Genomic DNA, 24,665 nt, shown 5'->3' on the forward strand with positions numbered 1-24,665 from the left:
AAAAAGCAAGCATATAAAATCCCCAAGATTTGTCAAACTTGATGATTAATAATTTATATTGATTCATGTGGTCACAAATAATACTGCCCAAAGGAACCAAAGCCTTCGGCAAGAAAATTAGGCAAGAAAATGAACAATTTTTTTAAAAGCGTGCGGTACAGGTCATTTGAGTGCTATGAGTTTTGTATGCTTAAAAGTACACAGAAAACAAAGTTCAAAAGGAAGCACAAATAGGTCAGTTTTGAAAGTAATATATAGAATTTATTATGTACTTTAAGCAACAGTATTAAATGAAAATTCAGTTTCATACAGAATCATTCTTGGGTTCTGCTATATAAATGGCGTTTTTGGTTTAAAATATTTTTAAGACCATAAAGAAAATACATTTTAAAAACTTCAAAAGGTTTAGCTAATGATTAGATGTAGATAATGAGAGAATTCAAAGATAAGGTTGGGATTTGGAGCCTAGATGGCAAAAGGGAGTTTGGGAGAAAAAATTGAGTCATTTTAAATAACCTATCTTTATCTTTTTTTTTTTTCCCAAAATGACTATTCCGTGGTTTTTCACATCCTCGAAGTACTTGACCCTCATACAATTTAGAAGAAAAGGGAGAGAAACAGCAAAAGTGGAAAGCTTAACTCTTGGAAAAATGCAAATTGACAAAAGCTTACAAGTCTCAGATTAACTAGTGATTCCAATGAGCCACAACATGACAAATTAGAACCTCTTAATCACCTATTTGATTATAGCCTCTAGGCCTGAGTTTCACTTATAAAATGAGGTTAAAATATATGATTTCTGTATTTCACTTTCTATAGTTCATTTTCCACTAGTCCCATGAGCTCCCTTTCTTTGCTTTTAGCCTCATAGATTTCCATTAGCTTTTATAGTAAAATGGGGATATTCCTGCTTTTCATACTACTATAAACAGATCCCAAAAAGCATATGAATGGGTTCCCCCAAGCAAAAAGCATGAAGAACATGAAAATAAGCACTCCATGGATAGAACTATTATTTTTATACACAGTCCTGGGAATGTCCCCAAGGCAGAGTTTGTCCCTACAATTCAGCTGCCTTCCACCATGTAGTGGTAAGTGAAATAGTAGGCAGCTACCATGATGAATATTAACTCCCCCCAATATACTTCATTTAGCTTTGGTTCCATCTCAAATCTACTGGCGTGGGAAGTCTATAATGATTCCATTTGTGAAGCAAATTCTGGGCTGATCTGGGTACATCTTTAGTTTGAGTCACTTTTCATAATTCTTCAAGCTGGACAGACAGGTTTTGCAATAGACCAAAAGAACCCCATGTTAATAGACTAGGCCAAAAACACTTCCCTTGCAGCCTCCAAAGCCTCATACTACAAATTCTTGCAACTAAGATCAGTTCTTCCATATATTTACAAAACATCTATTTTCAGTCAATTTAAGAAGAAAGTGAGATATATTTTTCCCATTTCAAGGTTATAGGCTCTCTTCCCCCAGTTCTGAAGTACAAATTCTTCCAGGGGTTCTTTGATTTTTTTTGTTGTTGTTTTGTTTTGTTTTGTTTTTAATAACTTTGTTGATTTCTTGACTCTCACCTACCTAGAAGGCTTTAAAAAAATTTCACAGCAGAACCATCCATATAGATTACAAGGCTGAAGATCATTCCTAGGGGGACACAACTCCAGATAAATGACACAATTGTCTCTCTTTCCCTTCAACTTTCCAAATATACTTTATAGAAATGAAAGCATATTAAAAATTAATATCTACATCACAAAAGGAGTAATAATTTGGAGGACTTCTATAGGTTAATTTCATGATGTATCTGAAGATCTCTGGTTGATATTCACAAAGGATTTTCTTTTATGATCTAAGGCTGAAAAGATGGGGGCCACAGAACTTGCTACACATATTATGAGAGTGAACTACTTTGTAAACCTTAAAATACTATGTAAATGTCTGCTGTCATTGTTATGATTACCTAGGGTACCAGAACAAAAATTGTGAAATTTATTTTCTTCAGCCCTCAAAATCCGTCAATTTATGTCATGGCGATAGGAGAAATAGAGAGTGTCATATTGTAGTAAATGGATCCATAAAACATACCATTGAGATGTGCTGTTATCACTATTTTTCAGCTGAGGAAGCTGAGGCTGAGAAATGTTAAATATCCTGTATGAAATCACAAATCTATTAAGGCACAATTTGAACTCAAGTATTCTTGACTCCAAAACTAGCACTTTGTGCTACCTGGCTGCCTTGATGACTGCTGATATTATTTCCCATTTCCCTTTTCCCTAGACTCTAAAATCCCTAAATCTCCAGATGATTTACAGTAATACTTTACCACAGTAAAAACAAATTAATTGATGAAGATGGCAGTGTTTGCCTCATTGAAAAGAATTGCTTCCACCCATAAAGCAGTAGATTTCTGACTTCAGTAGAGGATAAAGTCTAGGGTCTAGATCTTTCAGCAGAAGTGGTTAAAGAAACTAAAGTCACAACCCTGTACAACTCACAGTTAGGCAGGGTTGAGAACTTTAAAAGTATTCCTAGGATATACAAGTTCTAGTTGGAGGCTAACTACACCCTCCCTTGATCTTGGAACTTCTAAGTATTTAATGGATCCAAATCAATGGGAACATTAGGCAGAGGTTTAATTGATGATCATCAAATGGTTTAAAATCCAGCTCTTTAGTAATAGAGGGGAAAAGGTAAAGTTGAAGGTACTTACCGTGATTAAGAATATCTCAAAGTTTTCTATAGAGAAATCACCCTACACCGTTTTGAAATGTTATGTTCTATTAAAATATATCTTGACATGGCTAATATCTTGATAACTCCAAGACTTTCAATAGAAAGCTGTTTTCTAATCAATGCTTTGAATTAGAACTGATCAAAAAGCTCAGTTTCATATTGTGTATATGTGATGTGCAGAGCAAATATCAAATGGAGATGGACAAATGGGTACCTAAAAAAAGCCAGAGGGAAATGGACCCTGGGGATTTTTTATATAAAGCTAATTAAAAATGTTTAAGCTATATTTCATTTGGTTCTACTCTAGTCTGTAGAACTGAGAACAGATTAAGATCAATGAGGAAGCTACTACCTTTTATCAAATTACTATATATTTTTCAAGTGGTATATCTTACATAATGTTCTTTAAAGTTAATGGTTCACTGTTCTGACAGTTATGTTAAAAAAAATATTATGGCATGTAAATAAAAAGCCAGCTTCAAAACTAGAAAACCAGAATTCAAGTCATACTTTTGACATAGACTAGCTGTGTGAACCTGGGAAAATCACTTAACTTCTCAGTGTCCTAGGCAATTTTCTAAAATTAAGCTGCAACAAAAATGCCAACTTGAATTGGGAGAAGCTCCTCACCTGTGAGTTTCCTATATCAATTAAAACAAAAGTGCAAAATTTAATCCTATTTTAATAATAATAATAATTTAACAAAAAAGGATACTGTTTAGTTTAAAACTAAATAGATCAAACTAAAAAGATCAAAAGGGATCTGGATATAATAATCTAGAGTCCCAGGGGGTCCTCAAACTTTTAAAATAGGGGCCAGTTCACTGTCCCTCAGACTGTTGAAGGGCTGGACTATAGTAAAAACAAAAACTTTGTTTTGTCAGCCTTTAAATAAAGAAACTTCATAGCCCTGGGTAAGGGGGATAAACGTCCTCAGCTGCCGCATCTGGCCTGCGGGCCGTAGTTTGAGGACCCCTGATCTAGACCCTGAAGTCATGTACCAAAACATTACCATCAGCTTACTTTAATTGAAAGCCAAGTATGTAAGAGGAAATAAACCATTGTAAGAAAACGCTCAAATTTATAAAGCCCACTCTTATACATAGCAGATAGGATAGGACTAATATTAGGTCAGTAAACCAGTAATAAATAAATAAACCAGTAAATATTTATTAAGTACCTATTCAGAAAATCATAGAATCGCTGACTTGGAAGGAACCTCAGAGGTCTTCTATTTTAACCCACATGTGTCTAAGATTTCCCACTAACATATCCAATAAGTGGTTATCAAGCCTTTGCTCAAAGACATCAAGTGAGGGGCAAAGCCATCATCCTTTTAGGGAGCCAATTAGACTTTGGTACAGTGCTAATTATTAGTAAATTTGACACCAAGTCTAAATCTGCCTCTTAATTTTTATTTATTGCTTTTGAAATTTCCTATTTAGAGATGCTCTTCTAGTCTATACTCACCACTGCTAGACCCTTAAGGAATCTATAAATAATCTGTACAGAGATTCATGAACAACCATTACTAGCACGGCAGTTATAGATCTCAATTGGCTATAGGAATGATGAGACAACAATTGGAAGAAAAGATACACCTCCTGAATCATGGCTAGTGGTATTTACAATAGTAACATAACATAGAGAGAAAACAATAGGAAGCCAAGACTAAGAAAATTAAGGGATTTGTTAAAATATTAGAGATCAGATAGTCTAATTGAAAGTAAAACACTGCATTAGAAAGCAGACAGATAAGCATATATTAGGGCATATATCTCAGGACACCTGAGATCAGGGAAGATCATTGGGGTAGGGACCAAATACATGAGTAAAAATTAAGGTATACATAGATAGTCATAAAATAATATCAGAATTCCTGTAGGCAGGCAGATGTATATACACACACACACACACGTATATATACACACATATACATACATATATACATGTGTATATGTACATACATGAGAGAGACAGACACATTAATAAAGAGATCTTGTTTCTGATATACCTATTTCAGTTAGGAGGCTTTTTATTATGTTTAATGATGGGACTGAAATCCAAGCAACAGGCCTAGAAGTAAATGCCATTAACAGCAAGTGTGTGAATGGAAAATTAGGACAAATGATGAAAAACTTCCTTCCCCAAATTTTTATATTAACAGGATTATTCTATGGTATGAAGTTGCTGGTGTCGGAGCAGGACTGAGCTATTACCAAAGGCTTTTCCACATTCGTTACATTTATAGGGCTTCTCTCCAGTATGAATTCTATGATGTTGAATAAGGTGTGTGCTCTGGCTAAAGGCTTTCCCACAATCACTGCATTCATAGGGCTTCTCTCCAGTATGAACTCGCTGATGTTTTGTAAGTGATGAGCTTTCAGGAAAAGCCTTCCCACATTCACTGCATTCATAGGGTTTCTCTCCAGTATGAATTCTCTGATGTTGAGTAAAGGTTGAGTGTGCAGTGAAGGCTTTTCCACATTCATTGCATTCATAAGGTTTTTCTCCAGTATGAGTTCTCTGATGTTGAGTTAGGTGTGTACTACGGCTAAAAGCCTTACCACAATCATTACACTTATAGGGTTTCTCTCCAGTATGAATTCTCTGATGTTGAGTGAGAGATGAGAAATCACTAAAGGCTTTCCCACATTCATTGCACTTATAAGGTTTTTCTCCAGTATGAATTCTCTGATGTTGAGTAAAGGATGAACAATCACTGAAAGCTTTTCCACATTCATTACATTTATAGGGTTTCTCTCCAGTATGAATTCTCTGATGCTGAGTAAGAGATGAACTCACAGTGAATGATTTCCCACATTCATTACATTTATATGGTTTCTCTCCAGTATGAGTTCTTTGATGTTCAATAAGGGATGAGCTCTGGCTGAAAGCTTTTCCACATTCCTTACATTTATAGGGTTTCTCTCCTGTGTGAATTCTCTGATGACGAATAAAGTTTGAGCGGTCACTAAAAATTTTCTCACAATCATTACACTTATAAGTTTTCTTCCCTGAACACATTTTTTGACATTTAACTAATTCTGAATGTTGTTTGTAGTTTATTCCACATGTGTCAAAACTACCAGATTTCTCTCCTATATGGACTCTCTGATGAGTAATAAGTTTTGACTTCAATGTGAAGTTTTTACTAATTTCATTACATTTATCATCTCTTTCTTCATTCGGCATTATATTTTTGGTTACTGTCAACTGCCTGAAACCTTTCTTTTTGGAAAAGGATTTTTTCTGAATCTTGTCTGCAGGGTTTTGCTCCTGCCTCCTTAATTTGCTTTCAATTTCACACTCTTCTTCAAAAATGGGAACTTGTGTAATGTCCTCTTTGATTTTTTCCATTATTGACCTGGTGACTCTCTTGCTCAGGAAATATTTTTCAATTGTCTTCCTACCTTGGTATCCAAATCTAAAAAAAAAAAAAAAATTGAGAAAATTCAAACGTCATTTATTTTGTTTTTAGGAGGAAAAAATACTAGGTCATTGGGAAGGAGATCGTATTGTATATGTGTACATATACATATGTTAATTTTCAATATTGAAATTAACATATGCTAGGAATACTTTTCCAGAGAACTAGAAAGTCAGCAAAAAAAGACATAAAAAGGAAAATGATAGTTGTTAAAGGGATGGAAAGTACTTTAGAACTCCATACAAAGAGACAGTAAATTATCTATATTCTTTGATCAAGTTATATCACTCCTACATATTTATCCCAAAAAGATCAGAGAAAGAGAATAAGGGACCATATGCACAAAAATATTTATAGTAATTCTGTTATAACAAAGAAGGAAATTGGTTATCAATTAGAGAATAACAATTTATGATATTTGAAATTAATATTGTACCATGCACAATCTGAGAAGACTTATAAAATTATACAGAATAAAGTGAAGAAAACAAGGAAGACAATTTATTATGGTAACACTGGAAAGAAAAATAATTTTGAAAGACTTAAAATTCTGATCAATGCCATGAAAACACCAAGACCACTTGATGATAACACTTCAAGACCAACGACTATTCACTTACTGACAGACAATAATGGACTGAAGATTCTAGATATTTTTAAACATAGCAAATTGATAAACAGAGCAATTTGTTTTGCATGATTTTGCTTATTTGTTATAAGGATTATGTTTTTCTTTTTTCGTTGGAAGCAGGGATTTTCAGGAAGGGTATGGCTAGAATTGCTAATTAAAAAAAAAAAAAAGAAGAAGAAGAAGCTAAAGGAAGTATTTTCTCCCATAGAGGAGAAGAGACATTCATAAGGAAACAAAGTGGTTTTCATTAAAGTCTATGTCACCCCTCTATTCAATAAAGTCCAGTCACTCTTTTTCACTTTCAGGATATAAAACATTCTATTTGGCATTCAAAGCTCTTTAAATCTACTCTCTCCTCCCCCCCCACACACACATCCACACATTCTGGTCTTCTATACATTATTCTACATGATGTGATTCTTGACATAGTAATTCTGGCCTCTTTGCTATTCTTCCAGCAAGATACTCCATCTTTAGCCCCAAGTATTTTCTCTAATTGTCTCCCATGCCTGTAATGTTCTCCCTCCTCCACTGTTTAATAAATGTTTATTAGTAATTTTTAAATGAGCTGTATACAATAGAAATTCATAATTTCACATATAATTCTCTTTCTCTGTTCTACTTTCCATTTTCGTTTTTTTATGTGTTAAGTTCAAAGTAGATATATAACATTTTTATCTGTGTGTATTTGTTTCCATTGTTTAGTCGTATTGAGTTGTGGACCTTTTCCTTTTCTATGGGTTATTCCTGGCAAAAATACTGATATAGTTTGCTATTTCCTTCTCCATTGTTTCTCCCTTTGACAGATGAGGAATTGAGGTAATTAGGGATTAAGTGTCTTGCCCAGGCTTACACAGCAGTAAATGCTAGAGACCAGAACTTTCTGACTCCAGGCCTGGTGCTCTATTGACTGAATCACCTGGCTACTCCCATTTTTAGGTATACATATATATGTAATATTTTATTTATACATATACATTTTATATAGAGAGATATATGTATGCACATGTGCACACACACATACATAGAAAATGTATGCCTTTTGCCATTCCTTAAATTTTATTAAATATAAAATTATAAAATAAAATAGAAATTATAAAATAAAAATATATAAATGCTATTTAGCTCTCTTGAGAGAATGCTAGCTTGTGCAAGGTAGCAAAAGTGTAACTTTGATACACTTAGCTGGCAGGATCAGGTATTCAATTCATTACTCACCTCTCCTTTACTTTCTCTCATTTTTCTTTCTCAAGATTGCCACATTGCTTCTCAAAACCATCATAGTTCACCATTGCTAGTGTAGATTTTTTTGGGAGATTTATTAAGATAGTGTAAGTATGAAAGTATCACTTTTATTTTGTAAATGAAAAAACTCAGACACTGACAGGCTAAATATCTTGTTCATAACAATACAGAGATTTCCTGATGCTGGTTCTTATAGTATTTCTCTCTATATATGTATATACATGTATATATTGTATATATACATGCATTTACATGTGTATATATAATGTGTCTATATATTATAAATATATACATATATGCATATATGAGAATATAAAATATCATTATATATATGTAGATGTATATATACAGATAAGACAATTAGGTGGTGTAGTGGATAGAGCGGTGGGCCTGGAGACAGGAAGATCTAAATTCAAATTTATATTTACTAGCTGCATGATCCTGGGCAAGTCACTTAATTCTGTTTGGCTCAGTAAATCTGGAGTGAGCTGGAGAAGGAAATGTCATGCTACTCTAGTACCTTTCCCAAGAACCCTCTCCCCAAAAAAAGGCATAATAAAGAGATGGACATGAAAGAAAAGACCACTAATTTATATACTAAATCACCAAAACTCAAAGAAACAAAAAAGTACATTTGTATGCTCATTGAGGTCAGAAACTGTTTCTTTTTTCATCTTTGTATCCCGACCACCACAATTACCACCATAATTACCACCAGTATCCTAAACATAATACAGGATTAATAAATATTTATTGTCCTGAATTGCTAGAAATACTGTGTAATGATTATTAATTCTTTAGAATTAACAATTGGGAAAGAAAACTCTTTCATCTGAAAGAATGAAAGGTGCTAAATTAAAATAAAGTGAATGCAAATTAATTTATATCTAGACAAGGAATGGAGATGGACTTGAAGTGCCCAGGTGAGAGAAAACACAGGGCAGCCAAAATAATGAAAAGTTAAGAGTGTTTATTGCTAACTAGAGACTGAATCCCACCAGAACAGGGGAGTCAGCGAATGAGTGGTCTCAGGACCACATATTTATAGAAAGAAGAGAGAGACATCAAAATGTTTCTTGATACATTTGTCATAATAAAGGAATTTCTATTCTAAACAGGAGGCAAAAAGTTATCACTCTAAGGGTGTCATTCCCAGACAACAATAAGCAGTATTTCTTTAAGTTTATCAAGTTGTCAAGGTCTTAGATTTTTCAGGACAGCACATCTGGGGATATAAAAATACCATCTACATTAGGGAATGAAGAACTAGTAATAAACTTCTAACTACAAAGATTAAAGATTATATTTCTCATGGTCCCATTTGGGGTGCTTTTTCATTTCACTTCCCCCTTTTCTTGAGACCGTTAGAAACGGATCTCATCAGAGGTCAGGGGAAAGTAAGTGACCCTGGCAACAAACAACTTAACTGCCTGAATCCTCTTCCTGATATATGTGGTTAAACAATCAAACAAAGGGCAATCAGTAGATCCAGCAGAAATAGGATAAGGGGGCCTAACAGGGAGGTCACAAGAGAGATTACCCAGGGGGAGCAATTGGAAAGTGACTGGGACCAAGACATTGATTGGTGTTGAGCCCCTTTGATCTGCTGTCTAACTGCAGAGAGGGACTCTCTTATTACCTCAGAGTTGTTAGCATAGAAACAGCAAGCTGCCCCAAGGGCCATATGTACCCCTCCTTGCTTAAGATGAAGTATATCTAGGCCCTGATGATTCTGAAAAACCACCTCTGCCAAGGAGTTTAGGGAGTTCTCCAAGAGGAATATGTGATTTTCCAGGTCCTTTAAATCCTGGTCCACCTGGGAAGGTTAACAGCTGGCTGGATCAGAGCAGTGGTCCCAACAGCCGTGGAGTCTGCTATTCCTAGTCCTACTAGAAGAAGGACAAGAGTAGGAGCAGCCCTCCTTGCCCTATGTAACAGACCAAAATGTCCTTCAGTTCCTTGTTCAGAATACAGATAGACCTGAGGGAGCACATACACAAGCAGGCAAAGCTCCGGGGATTCTTCCAAGGCCAAAGCGAATTCACTGATACAAGGGGTTAATTCCATGGTACATGCAAAGATGTTGTGGTCTGTATTAGAGAGTTTATGGTATTTTTTATGGGGGAACCTTGGTAACTACACAGTGCTTTTTGTATGGGGAGCGCTCCAGATTATAACCTTCCAATTTGATGCACCATACCTCACTCTGCACCCTTCCCACAGTTAACCTGGGAACGTGGGCAGTGCATTCTGGGGGCAGATTCTCGGCAAAGAGTGAAAGATTCCAGATGGAGCGGGCCTCTGTCCCCTAGGTGGCGTCTATGCCCACAAAGTAGGGGGGGTCAGGTCCAGGCAGCACCAACAACTTGTGGCAAGGGGTGGGGCTGGTCAGGTTTATCCACAGGTGCTGACATAAAGGTTTCATAGGAAGACAGCAGTCCTCTGGGGAGTGGAGGCTGAGAAGGTATTTTCATAGTTTCCCCCTCCAGACGAGATGTGGTCATGGTTGGTCTCAGAGGTAAATGAGGGGGATCAATAACTACATTAGGGCCTATGGGGATATTTTTCCTCAGGAAGGTCCTTCTTTGGATTTTGCCCAGGGTTCCCAAATCTCTTCCTGCCACATAAAACCTGATATCCAAGGTCCTTTCCCAAGAGCTGGCATAGGTACAGATAGAATCATGGCTGCCCATAAGTCTCATTTCAGGCCTCCCCCCCTCCCTCCCAGTAGTTCTTATTAGGTTCCACACATATCTATGGGGAGAATAGTGACTGGGCTTCCCCAAAAGGGTGAGGGAAGAAGAGAGAGGATCAGGCCATAAAACGGGATAAGATGAAAACACCATCTCCCTGAATTGGATCCTGCAGGCACATTGGGAGCAGGGCAAGGCTTCACATGTGAACAATGGATGCAAGCCTTATGGTGGGCCACCTTCACTGCTGAGGGATTAAAGAGGATGACCTGGTGTGGGCCGGTCCATCAGGGTTCCCATGCAGAGCCATGAGAAAATTTTCTGGTCAAGATCTAATCACCCGGTTTGGAGGTCTGGTCCAGCAGGCTGGGGCTGAGGAGGCCAGGCAGAGACGTGATAGAGTGCTCTGACCACTGCCTGGGTGTCCTGAAGAGCATGTAAGGACTTGAAAAGGGAATCATTAGTAATATCATAAGAGCTGTCCTGTCCCATGGAGGGAAGGATGGGGGTGGAGCACCAAATATGCTCCTACCCAAGTCTTGCCAGTTCCCAAAGGGGGCTTAGAAATGTGTTCCTTAAGTGTCCTGTTTTTACTTTCTACCTGACCCGAACCCTATAGTCCATAGGCACAGTGCAGGCACCACTTGAACCCGATAGCCTGTGCCAGGGATTGAATAACATTAGAAAAAAAACTGGGCCATTGTCAGACCCAACGGAGAAAGGGGATCCAAACCAGGAGATAATTTTAGTCACAAGTTTCTTGGCTACAACCAAAGCAGATTCAGATTGTACAGGAAAGACTTTGGACCAACTTGAGAAGGTATCAACAAAAAGCAAAAGAAAACAATGTCCTTGAACTCGGGTTTCCATGTCCATGAAATTGACTTCCCAGTGTTTGCCAGGCGTGAGTCTTTGGGGACACAGAGCAGGGACAGTGGGAGGATGGGCAGTGTTCACCTTGGCACAGGTCAGGCATTGGTGAGTAGCAGTCTTGGTGAGGGATATTCCAGGCAAGAAAAAGAAATGGCAAAGCAGATCATATAAGGGAGTTCCCCCAAGTGAGTTAAAGAGTGCAGTTTTGAAATAAAAGGTTAACTCAAGACTTTTGGAAGAATCACATGTCCTTCAGAAGGGCGCCTCCAGCTCTGGCCATCAGCCGGGGCAGGAGGATCATGAGGTCCATAGGAAGGTCAGTTGCCCATAGGTTTTGTTGAACTCCCCCTTATCTGGAGTTGGCACATGTACAAGTAACTAGCCCTTAGTTATATCAGTCCTAATGAACAGGACGGGGGTTTGCAAACAGAGGAACTGAGGCAGAACAATTCAGGGAAACTGAGGAAGGGCCATTTAGGGAACTGTGGCATAACAGTTCAAATCAATGAATTACCTTCCCCTAGATACCTGGAAGGTCCCAGAACTATAATATTGACCAACCCTATTTGAGGAAAATAAACCAAAATAGAAGTAGAAAAATGCAAGGATTTATATGGCAAGGGCAAGTCTCTCCCTGACACCCCCATAGTTAACAGCAGTACAAAGGGTCTCTGTTGCAGCATGACAAACGGAGCACCATCTCAGCCAGAGAATCCAGTTTGAGATGGACAGTTCACTATGTTAGGTGGTCTGAAATCATTTGTGCATTTAACTCAGCCTCTGCTTATAGAGCAACAGGGCTCAAGACAGTCGTGCTTCCCACTCAGAGAGGCAACCCACTCCAGGGGCGAAGGCTTGGAGTAGCTCCACCTGTCCCCACCCAGGATACAGATTTCTGAGCAGAGCTATGAGAGTATGCACAGTTAGACCATCAAGGCAGGCAAATTCCAAATTTTAGAGGCCTGAAACGTCCTTTGAGAATGCTGCGATACCAATTAAGAACCTGGGGTTACAGGACTGGAGACTGCCAAGTGCTTGATTTCTGGTTGTTTCAAAAAAAAAAAAAAGTGCCAAATACTGAGTCTGCCAGGGCAACTCCAACAGAATAGAGGGATTCAAAGTGAAAGCATAACCAGCAGTCACATTCCAGTAGGCTTAAGCAAGGAGTAAAAATGAAAAAAGACTGCTTAAAGGACTTCTAATTCAATCTGAGCTAGTGAGATAGGGGGTGGGCAGAAGTACCTAGGGCAAAGTGGACAGGAAACTAAGGGTTCCCATTCTTCCAGTTTCCCCAATTTCCTTTCTCTTCTTCCCTCCCCTTTTCTCTCAGGTAAATGAAATCATCCAAAAAAAAAAAAAAAAAAAAAAAAGCAAATAAGCTGTCAAATAACCATCTCACATATAAATCTCAAGAATGAATTCCTATACATATCACAATAGGGTTTCCCAAAAATCATTTAAACATAACAGCAGGAGTTATACAATTTTAACAATTTCCATCCCAATCTCAACATACAGTAATAAATGACCCATTCAGGGTTTAAAAGTCATTCATCAACCATTTTCCAATTCTCCATATCAGTCTATGGGGGAAGGGGGCTAAGCATCTCATTCAAAAACTGCTTCATACTGATAAAGGGCAAAGACAGTCCGAGATAGAAAGACTGGTCCACAAGAACTGCTGCAAGATGTGGGGAGGCCAAAATAGACCGGCCAGCAGTTGCCCATGTAAAGAAACATGCTTGTTTCACAGGACTGTGAGCTGTAGTCCCAATAAATAGAGCAGTTAGGTTTCACAGACCACTGTTAATTGTCCTCTCATCATTTAGAAACCTTTAAAAACCTGGATATCTTCGGACACAAATGTCTAGTAACAGATAGATGAGCAGGCTAAACAATCATTTGCCTAAGTATTTAGGATATAATGATTACATATAATCAGATTTGAAACAGCAAGGTATGACATAATTGAATTGCATTAACAAAAAAACCATTGGCTCCTATTAGGCACAGGAAGAGAAAAAAATGCAGAAATATGACTATAATATAACATAAAAACTGATCCTTCAGTACATACAGGACACAAGATAAAGTAGCCTTAACCCAGTTATACTCCAAGTAATTGTCCCACTAACCATCAGAGAGTGGTTAAAGACTCCTATAAATATTAATTACAAGCCCAACAAATTTTACCTCCAATAACAAATTCCATTGAACAAAGTTTCAGATAGATCCAAACAGGTATTTACCATGACTTATATTGATAACAGTAAGAAATTTATCCCGGTAAGTTCACAACTCATCTTTCATATCTAAGTAGGCAGTGTCATAAGTCAAACATTATACAAATCATTTTGCTTTAAAATACCTAATACATAGAAAAATTCCAAATTACATATTGCCTATAACAGAAACATTTTCAAAAGGACAAAGAAAAAACTATTATTTTCAGAAGTCCTTTAAATGATGGGCATACAATCAATTAAAACTTATACAGAATATCCTAATACTATATAAAAGAATCTGAAAGATTCTTTAAAACATCAATTAAACTTTTAAAAATAACTTTACCAAGTTATAGATCACATTTATCACTATATTCCTTAACCAAGGAAATCATTATGTATCAAAAAAAAAAAAAAAAAAAAAAAACCAAAACAAATATAGGCTATCTCTTTAAAATCACAGTTACTCTTATCAGCCGGCTTCCACTTAATAAGAAAGGCTGGAATACACTTAGTGGGGTTAGGGGGAGGGGAGGAGGAGAAGGAAAGGAAGGTGAGCTAAATCTGCACAAAAAATTCCCTCCTATTCCCACTCAAGCTTCCCCAACAGAAATCCTTCCATTAATACCCTTCTTTTTTCTCTTCCTACTTAACTCTTCTCTTTCCCTCAACTACACACTATAAACACATTTTAACAACCCTGCTACTAGATGCTCCATTGCTAAAGTAGCAGAAGCAATGTGTGTGGGGGAAGGGGCGAGTTGAATCTTTACCTTTGAAGACAAAAGATCCTCTGCCATTTCTCTTATCCCCACCTCTTCTCTTTCCTCACTCCTAAAACCCTTCAAACCTACAACTGCTCCTACAAATCAATCTTTCATAAATCACCATCATTCTCCTTTCCTTTTCTCTTTAGAAGTTTTAAGATTCATAATACAATAAAATAGCTAAATAATTCTATAAAACCCACATGTCCAGCAAACATAACCCATATTATTAACAAATTACCCAATGTTTCAGAAGCAAAACAAATAGTTTTTTTTTTAAGTTTTTCTTTCTTCTGCCTGAGTGTTTCAAGGCCACTAGCATAAACTTCTTTTTCCCAGGTGGTGTGAGGCAGATAAGGTTTTATTGCTGTTACTCCTCTCTAGCTTTGAAAACCTGCTTTTCAAGGAAAACTTCCCCACCAATTTAAAATAGTCAAGTTTTTTTTTTTTTTTTGGGGTGTTGTTCTTTTACTTACAAATTAGTACAACAGGTTAAAAAGTTTAAAATCACACAAAAAAAATTATACCAAGCATAGTGGCAACATGGAAATAACCAATTGCCAAATTTCTTAAAACTTAACAGAGCTCTTTAAATCAACACAACAGACAGACAAGTCACAAGCACAGAACAAAAATCACCCAGACATAGGGGCACAATTACAACATTAAACAAAACATTTTATATATACAGACTAGGAGCTATTCAGAAACCTTAGAATAGCCTTGAGGGAAGTTGTTGCAGCACAAGGGTCTTTCCTCCCAGAATCTAAAAGGAGCTTTTTAGGCTTCCAAGCCTCAGTTTGGTGCATTTCTCTGCCTTCACAGAGAATACCCAGAGAACCAGATAGTGCAAAAAAGGCACTCAGAACCAGAGTTGTGCCATTGGCATACAGAACCAAATAGACACAAATACACTTAAACACAAAGAGATAGTAGACAAACAATTCCAGAACACAACAGACAACCAACCAGCCAGGGCACTCCGACAGTGTCTGTGGAGACCGGTAGGCATTACTATTGCTGCTTCCAACGTAACCACTTACTCTCCTTGAATACTCAGCCAAAATTAAACCGGTTCCCAGAACCGGTTCCCAGAATGCCCAAAGCCAATTGAGTCAAATTTATGTCTCCTCTATTGGTCCCCAAAAGTGGATTACCAAGGTCTGAGGCCGAGGAACGTCTCTTGGTGGCCACCCCCTAGGGAAAGGGATTGGCTGTTGAAACAGAGCTAAAGACTATCTCACTGGGGAGCCTCCAAATAAAGTGCCCCGGTGAGAGAAAACACAAGGTAGCCAAAATAATGAAAATTTAAGACTAGTGATTGAACCCCACCAGAACAGGGGAGTCAGTGAATGAGTGGTCTCAGGGCCACATATTTATAGAAAGAAGAGAGAGAGATATCAAAATGTTTCTTGATACATTTGTCATAGTAAAGGAATTTCTATTCTAAATAGGAGGCAAAAAGTTATCACTCTTAACAGTGTCATTCCCAGACAGCAATAAGCAGTATTTCTTTATCAAGTTGTCAAGGTCTTAGGTTTTTTCAGGACATCACATCTGGGAGTGTAAAAATACCATCTGCGTTAGGAAGTAAAGAACCAGTAATAAACTTCTAACTACAAAGATTCAAGATTATGTTTTTCATGGTCCCATTTGGGGTGCTTTTCCACGTCAGACTATAAGAGGGGTGTGATAATGAGAAAAGGAAAGATCTAATGGCATTAAAACAACAGATACCTTTACTCAGAAATAACAATCAAAACAATGAAAAAAGAGAAAATATTGTTCTAGTCTCTCTTCATGTTAATCATCATCGCAGCAGATCTGAAGATTATTTTTTAAATAATTTTTTATTGACAGAACCCATGCCTGGGTAATTTTTTACAACATTATCCCTTGCACTCACTTCTGTTCCAACTTTTCCCCTCCCTCCCTCCATCCTCTCCCCCAGATGGCAAGCAGTCCTATATATGTTAAATATGCCATAGTATATCCTAGATATTTGTGCAGAACTGAACAGTTCTCTTGTTGCAAAATTGGATTCAGAGAATTGGATTCAGAAGGTAAAAATAACCCGGGAAGAAAAACAAAAATGCAGTTTACATTCATTTCCCAGTGTTCTTTCTTTGGGTATAGCTGCTTCTGTTCATCATTGATCAATTGAAACTGAGTTAGATCTCTTTGTCAAAGAAATCCACTTCCATCAGAATACATCTTCATACAGTATCATTGTTGAAGTATATAATAATCTGGTTCTGCTCATTTCACTTAGCATCAGTTCATGTAAGTCTCTCCAAGCCTCTCTGTATTCATCCTGCTGGTCATTTCCTTCAGAGCAACAATATTCCATAACATTCATATACCACAATTTGCCCAACCATTCTCCAATTGATGGGCATCCATTCATTTTCCAGTTTCTAGCCACTACAAAGGGGGCTGCCACAAACATTTTGGCATATACAGGTCCCTTTCCCTTCTTCAGTATCTCTTTGGGGTGTAAGCCCAGTAGTAGCACTGCTGGATCAAAGGGTATGCACAGTTTGATAACTTTTTGGGCATAATTCCAGATTGCTCTCCAGAATGGTTGGATTCATTCACAACTCCACCAACAATGCATCAGTGTCCCAGTTTTTCCACATCCCCTCCAACATTCATCATTATTTTTTCCTGTCTCATCTTAGCCAATCTGACAGGTGTGTAGTGGTATCTCAGAGTTGTCTTAATTTGCATTTCTTTGATCAATAGTGATTTGGAACACTCTTTCATATGAGTAGAAATGAGTTCATCATTTGAAAATTGTCTATTCATATCCTTTGACCATTTATCAATTGGAGAATGGCTTGATTTCTTATAAATTAGAGTCAATTCTCTATATATTTTGGAAATGAGACCTTTATCAGAACCTTTAACTGTGAAGATGTTTTCCCAGTTTGTTGCTTCCCTTGTAATCTTGTTTGCATTAGTTTTGTTTGTACAAAGGCTTTTTAATTTGATATGATCAAAATTTTCTATTTTGTGATCAACAATGGTCTCTAGTTCATCTTTGGTCACAAATTTCTTCCTCCTCCACAAGTCTGAGAGATAATTTATTTATAATCTCATTCTTTATGCCTAAATCATGGACCCATTTTGATCTTATCTTGGTATATGGTGTTAAGTGTGGGTCCATGCCTAATTTGTGCCATACTAATTTTCAGTTATCCCAGCAGTTTTTGTCAAATAATGAATTCCTATCCCAAAAGTTAAGATCTTTGGGTTTGTCAAACACTAAATTACTATAGTTGACTATTTTGTCTTATGAACCTAACCTATTCCACTGATCAATTAATCTATTTCTTAGCCAATACCAAATAGTTTTGGTGACTGCTGCCTTATAATATAGTTTTAGATCAGGTACAGCTAAGCCACCTTCATTTGACTTTTTTTTTCATTAATTCCCTTGAGATCTTTTGTTCTTCCATATGAATTTTGTTGTTATTTTTTCTAGATCATTAAAATATTTTCTTGTAAGTCTGATTGGTATAGCACTAAATAAATAGATTAGTTTAGGGAGTATTGTCATCTTTATTATATTTGCTCAGCCTATCCAAGAGCACTTACTATTTTTCCAATTATTTAAGTCTGATTTATTTGTGTGGAAAGTTTTTTGTAATTTTGCTCATATAATTCCTGACTTTCCTTTGGTAGATAGATCCCCAAATGTTTTATGCTGTCGACAATTATTTTGAATGAAATTTCTCTTTGTATCTCTTACTGTTGGATTTTGTTGGTGATGTATAAAAATGCTAAGGACTTGTGGGGATTTATTTTGTATCCTGCAACTTTTCTAAAGTTATGAATTATTTCTAATAGCTTTTTAGTAGAATCTCTGGGGTTCTCTAAGTATACCATCATAAGATCTGAAGAATATTGAGGAGGATATTTGGATCAAAATTTTAGAGATTCCTCTTCTTTACTGATCACTACTAAGCACTAACTACATGAAATGTCAAGAACACAGTGACCATTTTCTCTTTCTTTGTGCTGCTCTTTGGGAATGTTATAGAGTCCCAAGAAAATAAAGCTAGAGAATACAAAGCAATGAAAGAGACCAATTTTCCTGGTATATAGGTAGATGCTTCTGTTAACATCAACTATCTAAATGTCTAAGAGCTAGAATTCTCCCCTCTTTTTCCAAATGGAAAACCATCTTTGTCCTGGAAACTGGTAATCTCAACTGTAAGAAAACTACAACCTTCTAGGTTCAAATCAAGTTAAAAAGCATTTATTAAGTAATTACTACCCTCCAAGCACTGTGCTTCGAAGATCTTTCAAAAAAAGTTCAAAAACAAAGCAAAAAAAAAATTGCTCTCAAGAATATCAAAATCTAAGAGGAGAGAAAACATGCAAACAGCTATGTATAAAGAAAATATTCACAGTATAAATTAGAAATAATTTTAGACAGAAGGTATTAGCTTTCTAATACTTTGTTGTTCCCTCTTAATGCTAATAGTTTTCGTCTAAAGGAAGCCAATAAAGGCTTCTTTCAGAAAACAAGATTATTAGCTAATATTTGAAGGAAACAAGGAAAGTTAGGAGACAGAGATCAGGAGGGAGAGAATTCCAGATATGAGAGACAACTAGTGATAATGAATGTGATTGAGAAATGCGAGTGTCTTTTTGAGTAATAGAAAGGTAACCAGAATCACTGGATTGTAGAGTATGTTGAGAGGAGAAAAGTTCAAGAAGCCTGGAAAGACAAAAAGGAACCAGATTATAAAGGACTTTTAAAAAACAGAATTTTAATGGAGAACCACAGAAGTGTGTTAAAAGGGAGAGAGGCAGGAAGTGACATGATCATGCCTGAACTCTAAGATCACTTGGATAGCTGAGAAGAGGGAAAGACTTGAAGCAGGGAGATTTAACAGCAGATTATTGTCATAGTTCGAATTTGAAGTGATGAAAGTTTGCACCAGAGTGGTAGAAGTATCAAAGAAAAGGAGAGTGAATATATTAGCGATATCACAAAGGAAGAATTAACCGGACTTGGCAACTGATTCTATATGTTTGGCTGAAAGAGGATAAGGAGTTCAGGATGACATGCAGATAGTCTGACCAGGTAAATAGAAGAATTATGGAGCCCTTATTAGTCAATAATCATTTATTAAGCATTTGCTATGTACCCCAAACTATGCTAAGTGCCGGGAATACAAAAAGAGGTAAAAGACAGTCCCTGTTCTCAAGAAACTCACAATCTAATGGGGGAAACAAGTTAACAAATAAGCTACATACAGTATAAATAAGAAGTAATTAAAAGAGGGAATGAGTTAGAATTAAAAGGGTTACGAAAAGGTTCTTATAAAAGATTTTAGTTGAGGCTTAAAGAAAGGCAGAGAAGTAAATTGGGGGGAATGAGAAGGAAGAGAATTCCAAGCAACTGGGACAGCCAAGTTAAGAGCAATTTTAAAAATGTCTGGAGCAAGTAGGAAGCTATGTATATTAGAATATAAGGTATAAGGATTCTGAATGCCAAACATATATTTTATATTTTATTTTAAAGAAAAAAGGGAGACAATAGAGTTTACTGAGCATGGATGGAGTAGGATATATTAGACCTGCCTCTTAGGAAAATCACTTTGGTAGTTGACTGGAGGATAGATTAGAGTAGGAAGTGATTTAAAACAGGCAGACCCACCAACAGACTGTTGTGATAGTTCAGATGTGAGGTGATAAGGATAATGTCAGAGACAGAATAGGGAATATTTGAAAGTTGTTGCAAAGGTGAAATTGATAGGCCTATTGATTTGTCTAGAAGAAGTGAGAAAGAGTGAAGAATTGAGGTTAGGCTTATACTTCAACATATTTACATGGTCAATCTGCCATCTGGGGGAAGGGATGGGAGAAAGGAGGCGAAAAGTTGGAACAAAAGATTTTGCAAATGTCAATACTGAAAAAATACCCATGCGTATATCTTGTAAATAAAAAGCTATAATATAAATAAAAAAAAAGAATTGAGGTTAGGTTTTGAGTCTGGGGATCTGGGAGGAGAGAGATGCCTTGACAGTAATAGGGATGGTAGGACAGAAGAAGGGTATAGAGGGGAAGGTATGGAATTCAATTTTGGAGATACCGAGTTAGATATAAATTGGAAACTCAGTTTGAAATGTCTAAAAGGCAGATTGGAAGTCAGCTCAGAAATTAGGACAGAATATGTGAATTTGAGAATCAATAGCATAATTAAATCCATGGAAGCTGATGAAATCACCAAGTGAAGAAGTAAAGTAACTCAATAGCTAAATTAGTAATAGCTAAGTGGGGAGAACCTGTGTGTATGGAAGAAGATAATAACTTCATTTTTGAATATGTAGATTTTAAGATGTCTTTAAGATATCCAGTTCAAAGAAACAGCTAGAGCTATAAGTCTAGAAGACTGGAAAGAGGTGTTATATACTTAAATCTGAAAATCGAATCAAGCATAAAGATGATATAGAAGCTGATTAGACCCAACAGCAAGAGATACAAAGAGAAATTCCATTCAGAATAACTGTTGATACCATAAAATATTTGGGAATCTATCTACCAAAGGAAAGTCAGGAATTATATGAGCAAAATTATAAAAAAAGTCTCCACACAAATAAAGTCAGACTTAAATAATTGGAAAAATATTAAGTGCTCTTGGATAGGCTGAGCGAATATAATAAAGATGACAATACTCCCTAAACTAATCTATTTATTTAGTGCTATACCAATCAGACTTCCAAGAAAATATTTTAATGATCTAGAAAAAATAACAACAAAATTCATATGGAACAATAAAAAGTCGAGAATCTCAAGGGAATTAATGAAAAAAAAATCAAATGAAGGTGGCCTAGTTGTAACTGATCTAAAATTATATTATAAAGCAGCAGTCACCAAAACCATTTGGTATTGGCTAAGAAATAGATTAGTGGATCAGTGGAAAAGGTTAGGTTCACAAGACAGAATAGTCAACTATAGCAATCTAGTGTTTGACAAACCCAAAGATCCTAACTTCTGGGATAAGAATTCATTATTTGATAAAAACTGCTGGGATAATTGGAAATTAGTATGGCAGAAATTAGGCATGGACCCACACTTAACACCATATACCAAGATAAGATCAAAATGGGTCCATGACCTAGGCATAAAGAACAAGATTATAAATAAATTAGAGGAACATAGGATAGTTTATCTCTCAGACTTGTGGAGGTGAAAGAAATTTGTGACCAAAGATGAACTAGAGACCATTACTGATCACAAAATAGAAAATTTTGATTACATCAAATTAAAAAGCCTTTGTACAAACAAAACTAATGCAAACAAGATTAGAAGGGAAGCAACAAAGTGGGAAAACATCTTCACAGTTAAAGGTTCTGATAAAGTCCTCATTTCCAAAATATATAGAGAACTGACTCAAATTTATAAGAAATCAAGCCATTCTCCAATTGATAAATGGTCAAAGGATATGAACGGACAATTTTCAGATGATGAAATTGAAACTATTACCACTCATATGAAGGAGTGTTCCAAATCATTATTGATCAGAGAAATGCAAATTAAGACAACTCTGAGATACCACTACACACCTGTCAGATTGGCTAAGATGACAGGAAAAAATAATGATGAATGTTGGAAGGGATGCAGGAAAACTGGGACACTAATGCATTGTTGGTGGAGTTGTGAACGAATCCAACCATTCTGGAGAGCAATCTGGAATTATGCCCAAAAAGTTATCAAATTGTGCATACCCTTTGATCCAGCAGTGTTTCTATTGGGCTTATATTCCAAAGAAATACTAAAGAAGGGAAAGGGACCTGTATGTGCCAAAATGTTTGTGGCAGCCCTGTTTGTAGTGGCTAGAAACTGGAAATTGAATGGATGCACATCAATTGGAGAATGGCTGGGTAAATTGTGGTATATGAACGTTATGGAATATTATTGTTCTGTAAGAAATGACCAGCAGGCTTGGCGAGACTTACATGAACTGATGCTAAGTGAAATGAGCAGAACCAGGAGATCATTATACACTTCGACAACGATATTGTATGAGGACATATTCTGATGGAAGTGGATTTCTTTGACAAAGAGACCTAACAGTTTCAATTGATAAATGATGAACAGAAGCAGCTACACCCAAAGAAAGAACACTGGGAAATGAATGTGAACTATCTGCATTTTTGTTTTTCTTCCCGGGTTATTTTTACTGTCTGAATCCAATTCTCCCTGTGCAACAAGAGAACTGTTCAGTTCTGCAAACATATATTGTATCTAGGATATACTGCAACATATCTAACATATATAAGACTGCTTGCCATCTAGGGGAGGGGGTGGAGGGAGGAAGGGGAAAAATCGGAACAGAAACGAGTGCAAGGGATAATGTTGTAAAAAAAATTACCCTGGCATGGATTCTGTCAATATAAAGTAATTATTAAATAAAATAAAATAAAATATTAAAAAAAGAAGCTTATTAGAACATGAAGCATAACAATATATAGAAGAAAAGGAAGCCCAAGACAGAGTCTTTTGGGACACTCCCTAAAAGTATGATTTGAATAAAGATCCAGTAAAGGAGACAGAGGAGTAATTAGGTTAGAGAACCAAAAGAGAGCAATAAACCTAAAGAGGAGACTACCAAAGAGAAGAATAATCACTCAAAGACTGAAGAGAAGTCAAGAAGGATAAAGGTGGGAAAAACTATGAGATCATTGGTAACTTTGGAGATAGTTTCAGTTGAATGATGAGGTTTGAAACCAGAAGTCTGAGAATTAAGAAATACGTGAAAGGAAAGGAAGTGAAGGTATCATTTTTTGATAGTCATGAAAAAAAAAAGGAAGAATATGATAGCTAGATGGGATAAATGATAAATAAGTAAGCAAGAGGTTTTTTTTTTTTAATGGATGTGTTTATAGGCATAAGAAAGTAGCCAAAAAACTGGAAGTGATTAAGGATTGGTAAGAATAGAGATGATAGAGAGGGCAATATGTTAAAGAAGACAAACATGTAGAGGATATTTCCTTAACAAAACTATCTCCTTCGTGTGTAAGAGAGGGATGAAGAAAGCATCTGAAATAAGGAGGGAAAGTGAAGAAAATCTCTACAAATGGACTCAAGGTAAGATTCTTAACTATATAGTTAATTATATAACTATAACTATGCATATAAAATATATAGTTAACTATAATTCCTTAACTATAAGAATAGGGGGAGGAAGATGGGGAAAAGTCTAGAAAAATCATTGTGGTAAGTGGGATAATGAATCAATTAGGGTGATGTAAAATGATTGCTTAGTCAGAGTGAGGGACTAGTTGGAATTCTTATAATAAATTTGTGGTGGACTCAGTCAACATAGTTTTATCCAATTTTATTCAATGGCATTTGAGTAGAAATGAAGGCAGTGTTCTGGAATTCTTTGGAATTCCATTCAATTAGGGGAGAGAACACCTATTTTTCGTTTTAGCTCACCATGAGAATAGCCAGGGATAAAGTCCAAATTCTTTATTGTCTCCTTCACAGTCTGTCTCCTTGCCCTTCAGATGGGCCTTGGTCTCAGTGGAGGACCTCAGAAGGACAGGCCAGCCTATGGGAGAATGTCTCTGGTCCAGTCCTTTTTGGCTCTTATATACTCTATTATAATTATATTATCATAGATGTAAGTCTTGTAAAACTATATTAAGTACTAAGTACATGTACTGAACTAGAGAACAATCACCATGCTAAATAATCATTGTCTTATCAGTTCCACTGAGTTAACACTTTCTTTCAAATATACTTCTCCAGAGTTCTGACCTATTACAGCAGTGGATGGTGAGAATAATTCAAGGCTGAAGCTTGGTAGGGCAAGATTGATCACAAGATAAGGGGGCACTACTAGTCTCTCCTCTACCATTATCACTCAGTAACTTCTACTTTGAGGTTCACTCCATATGTATTTGTCATATAATCAATTCTTATAGCTGTTATCTGCTGACCCATAGAACATTGCAATTCTCTCACTAAGACTAGTGAGTTAAAGGGAAATATATCTCCAAAGAACTAGAAAGGATGGTCAGGAAAGCT

General features: G+C 36.4%; 1 protein-coding gene across 3 annotated transcripts in view; it reads right to left on the bottom strand.

Moving 5' to 3' along the window:
- Positions 1-235: 235 nt before the first annotated feature.
- The window catches only part of LOC127560757 (zinc finger protein 501-like), a 28,063-nt gene continuing 3,633 nt past the window's right edge, over positions 236-24,665 (bottom strand). For all 3 annotated transcript variants that reach the window (XM_051995601.1, XM_051995602.1, XM_051995600.1), the window contains exon 2: positions 236-6,175. In XM_051995601.1, the coding sequence (XP_051851561.1) occupies positions 4,918-6,108 (1,191 nt within the window). In that variant the 5' untranslated portion in view covers positions 6,109-6,175 and the 3' untranslated portion in view covers positions 236-4,917. The remainder of the gene's footprint in view (positions 6,176-24,665) is intronic.

This window comes from Antechinus flavipes, chromosome 4 (assembly GCF_016432865.1).
Source record: "Antechinus flavipes isolate AdamAnt ecotype Samford, QLD, Australia chromosome 4, AdamAnt_v2, whole genome shotgun sequence".
Classification (NCBI taxonomy): Eukaryota; Metazoa; Chordata; class Mammalia; order Dasyuromorphia; family Dasyuridae; genus Antechinus; species Antechinus flavipes.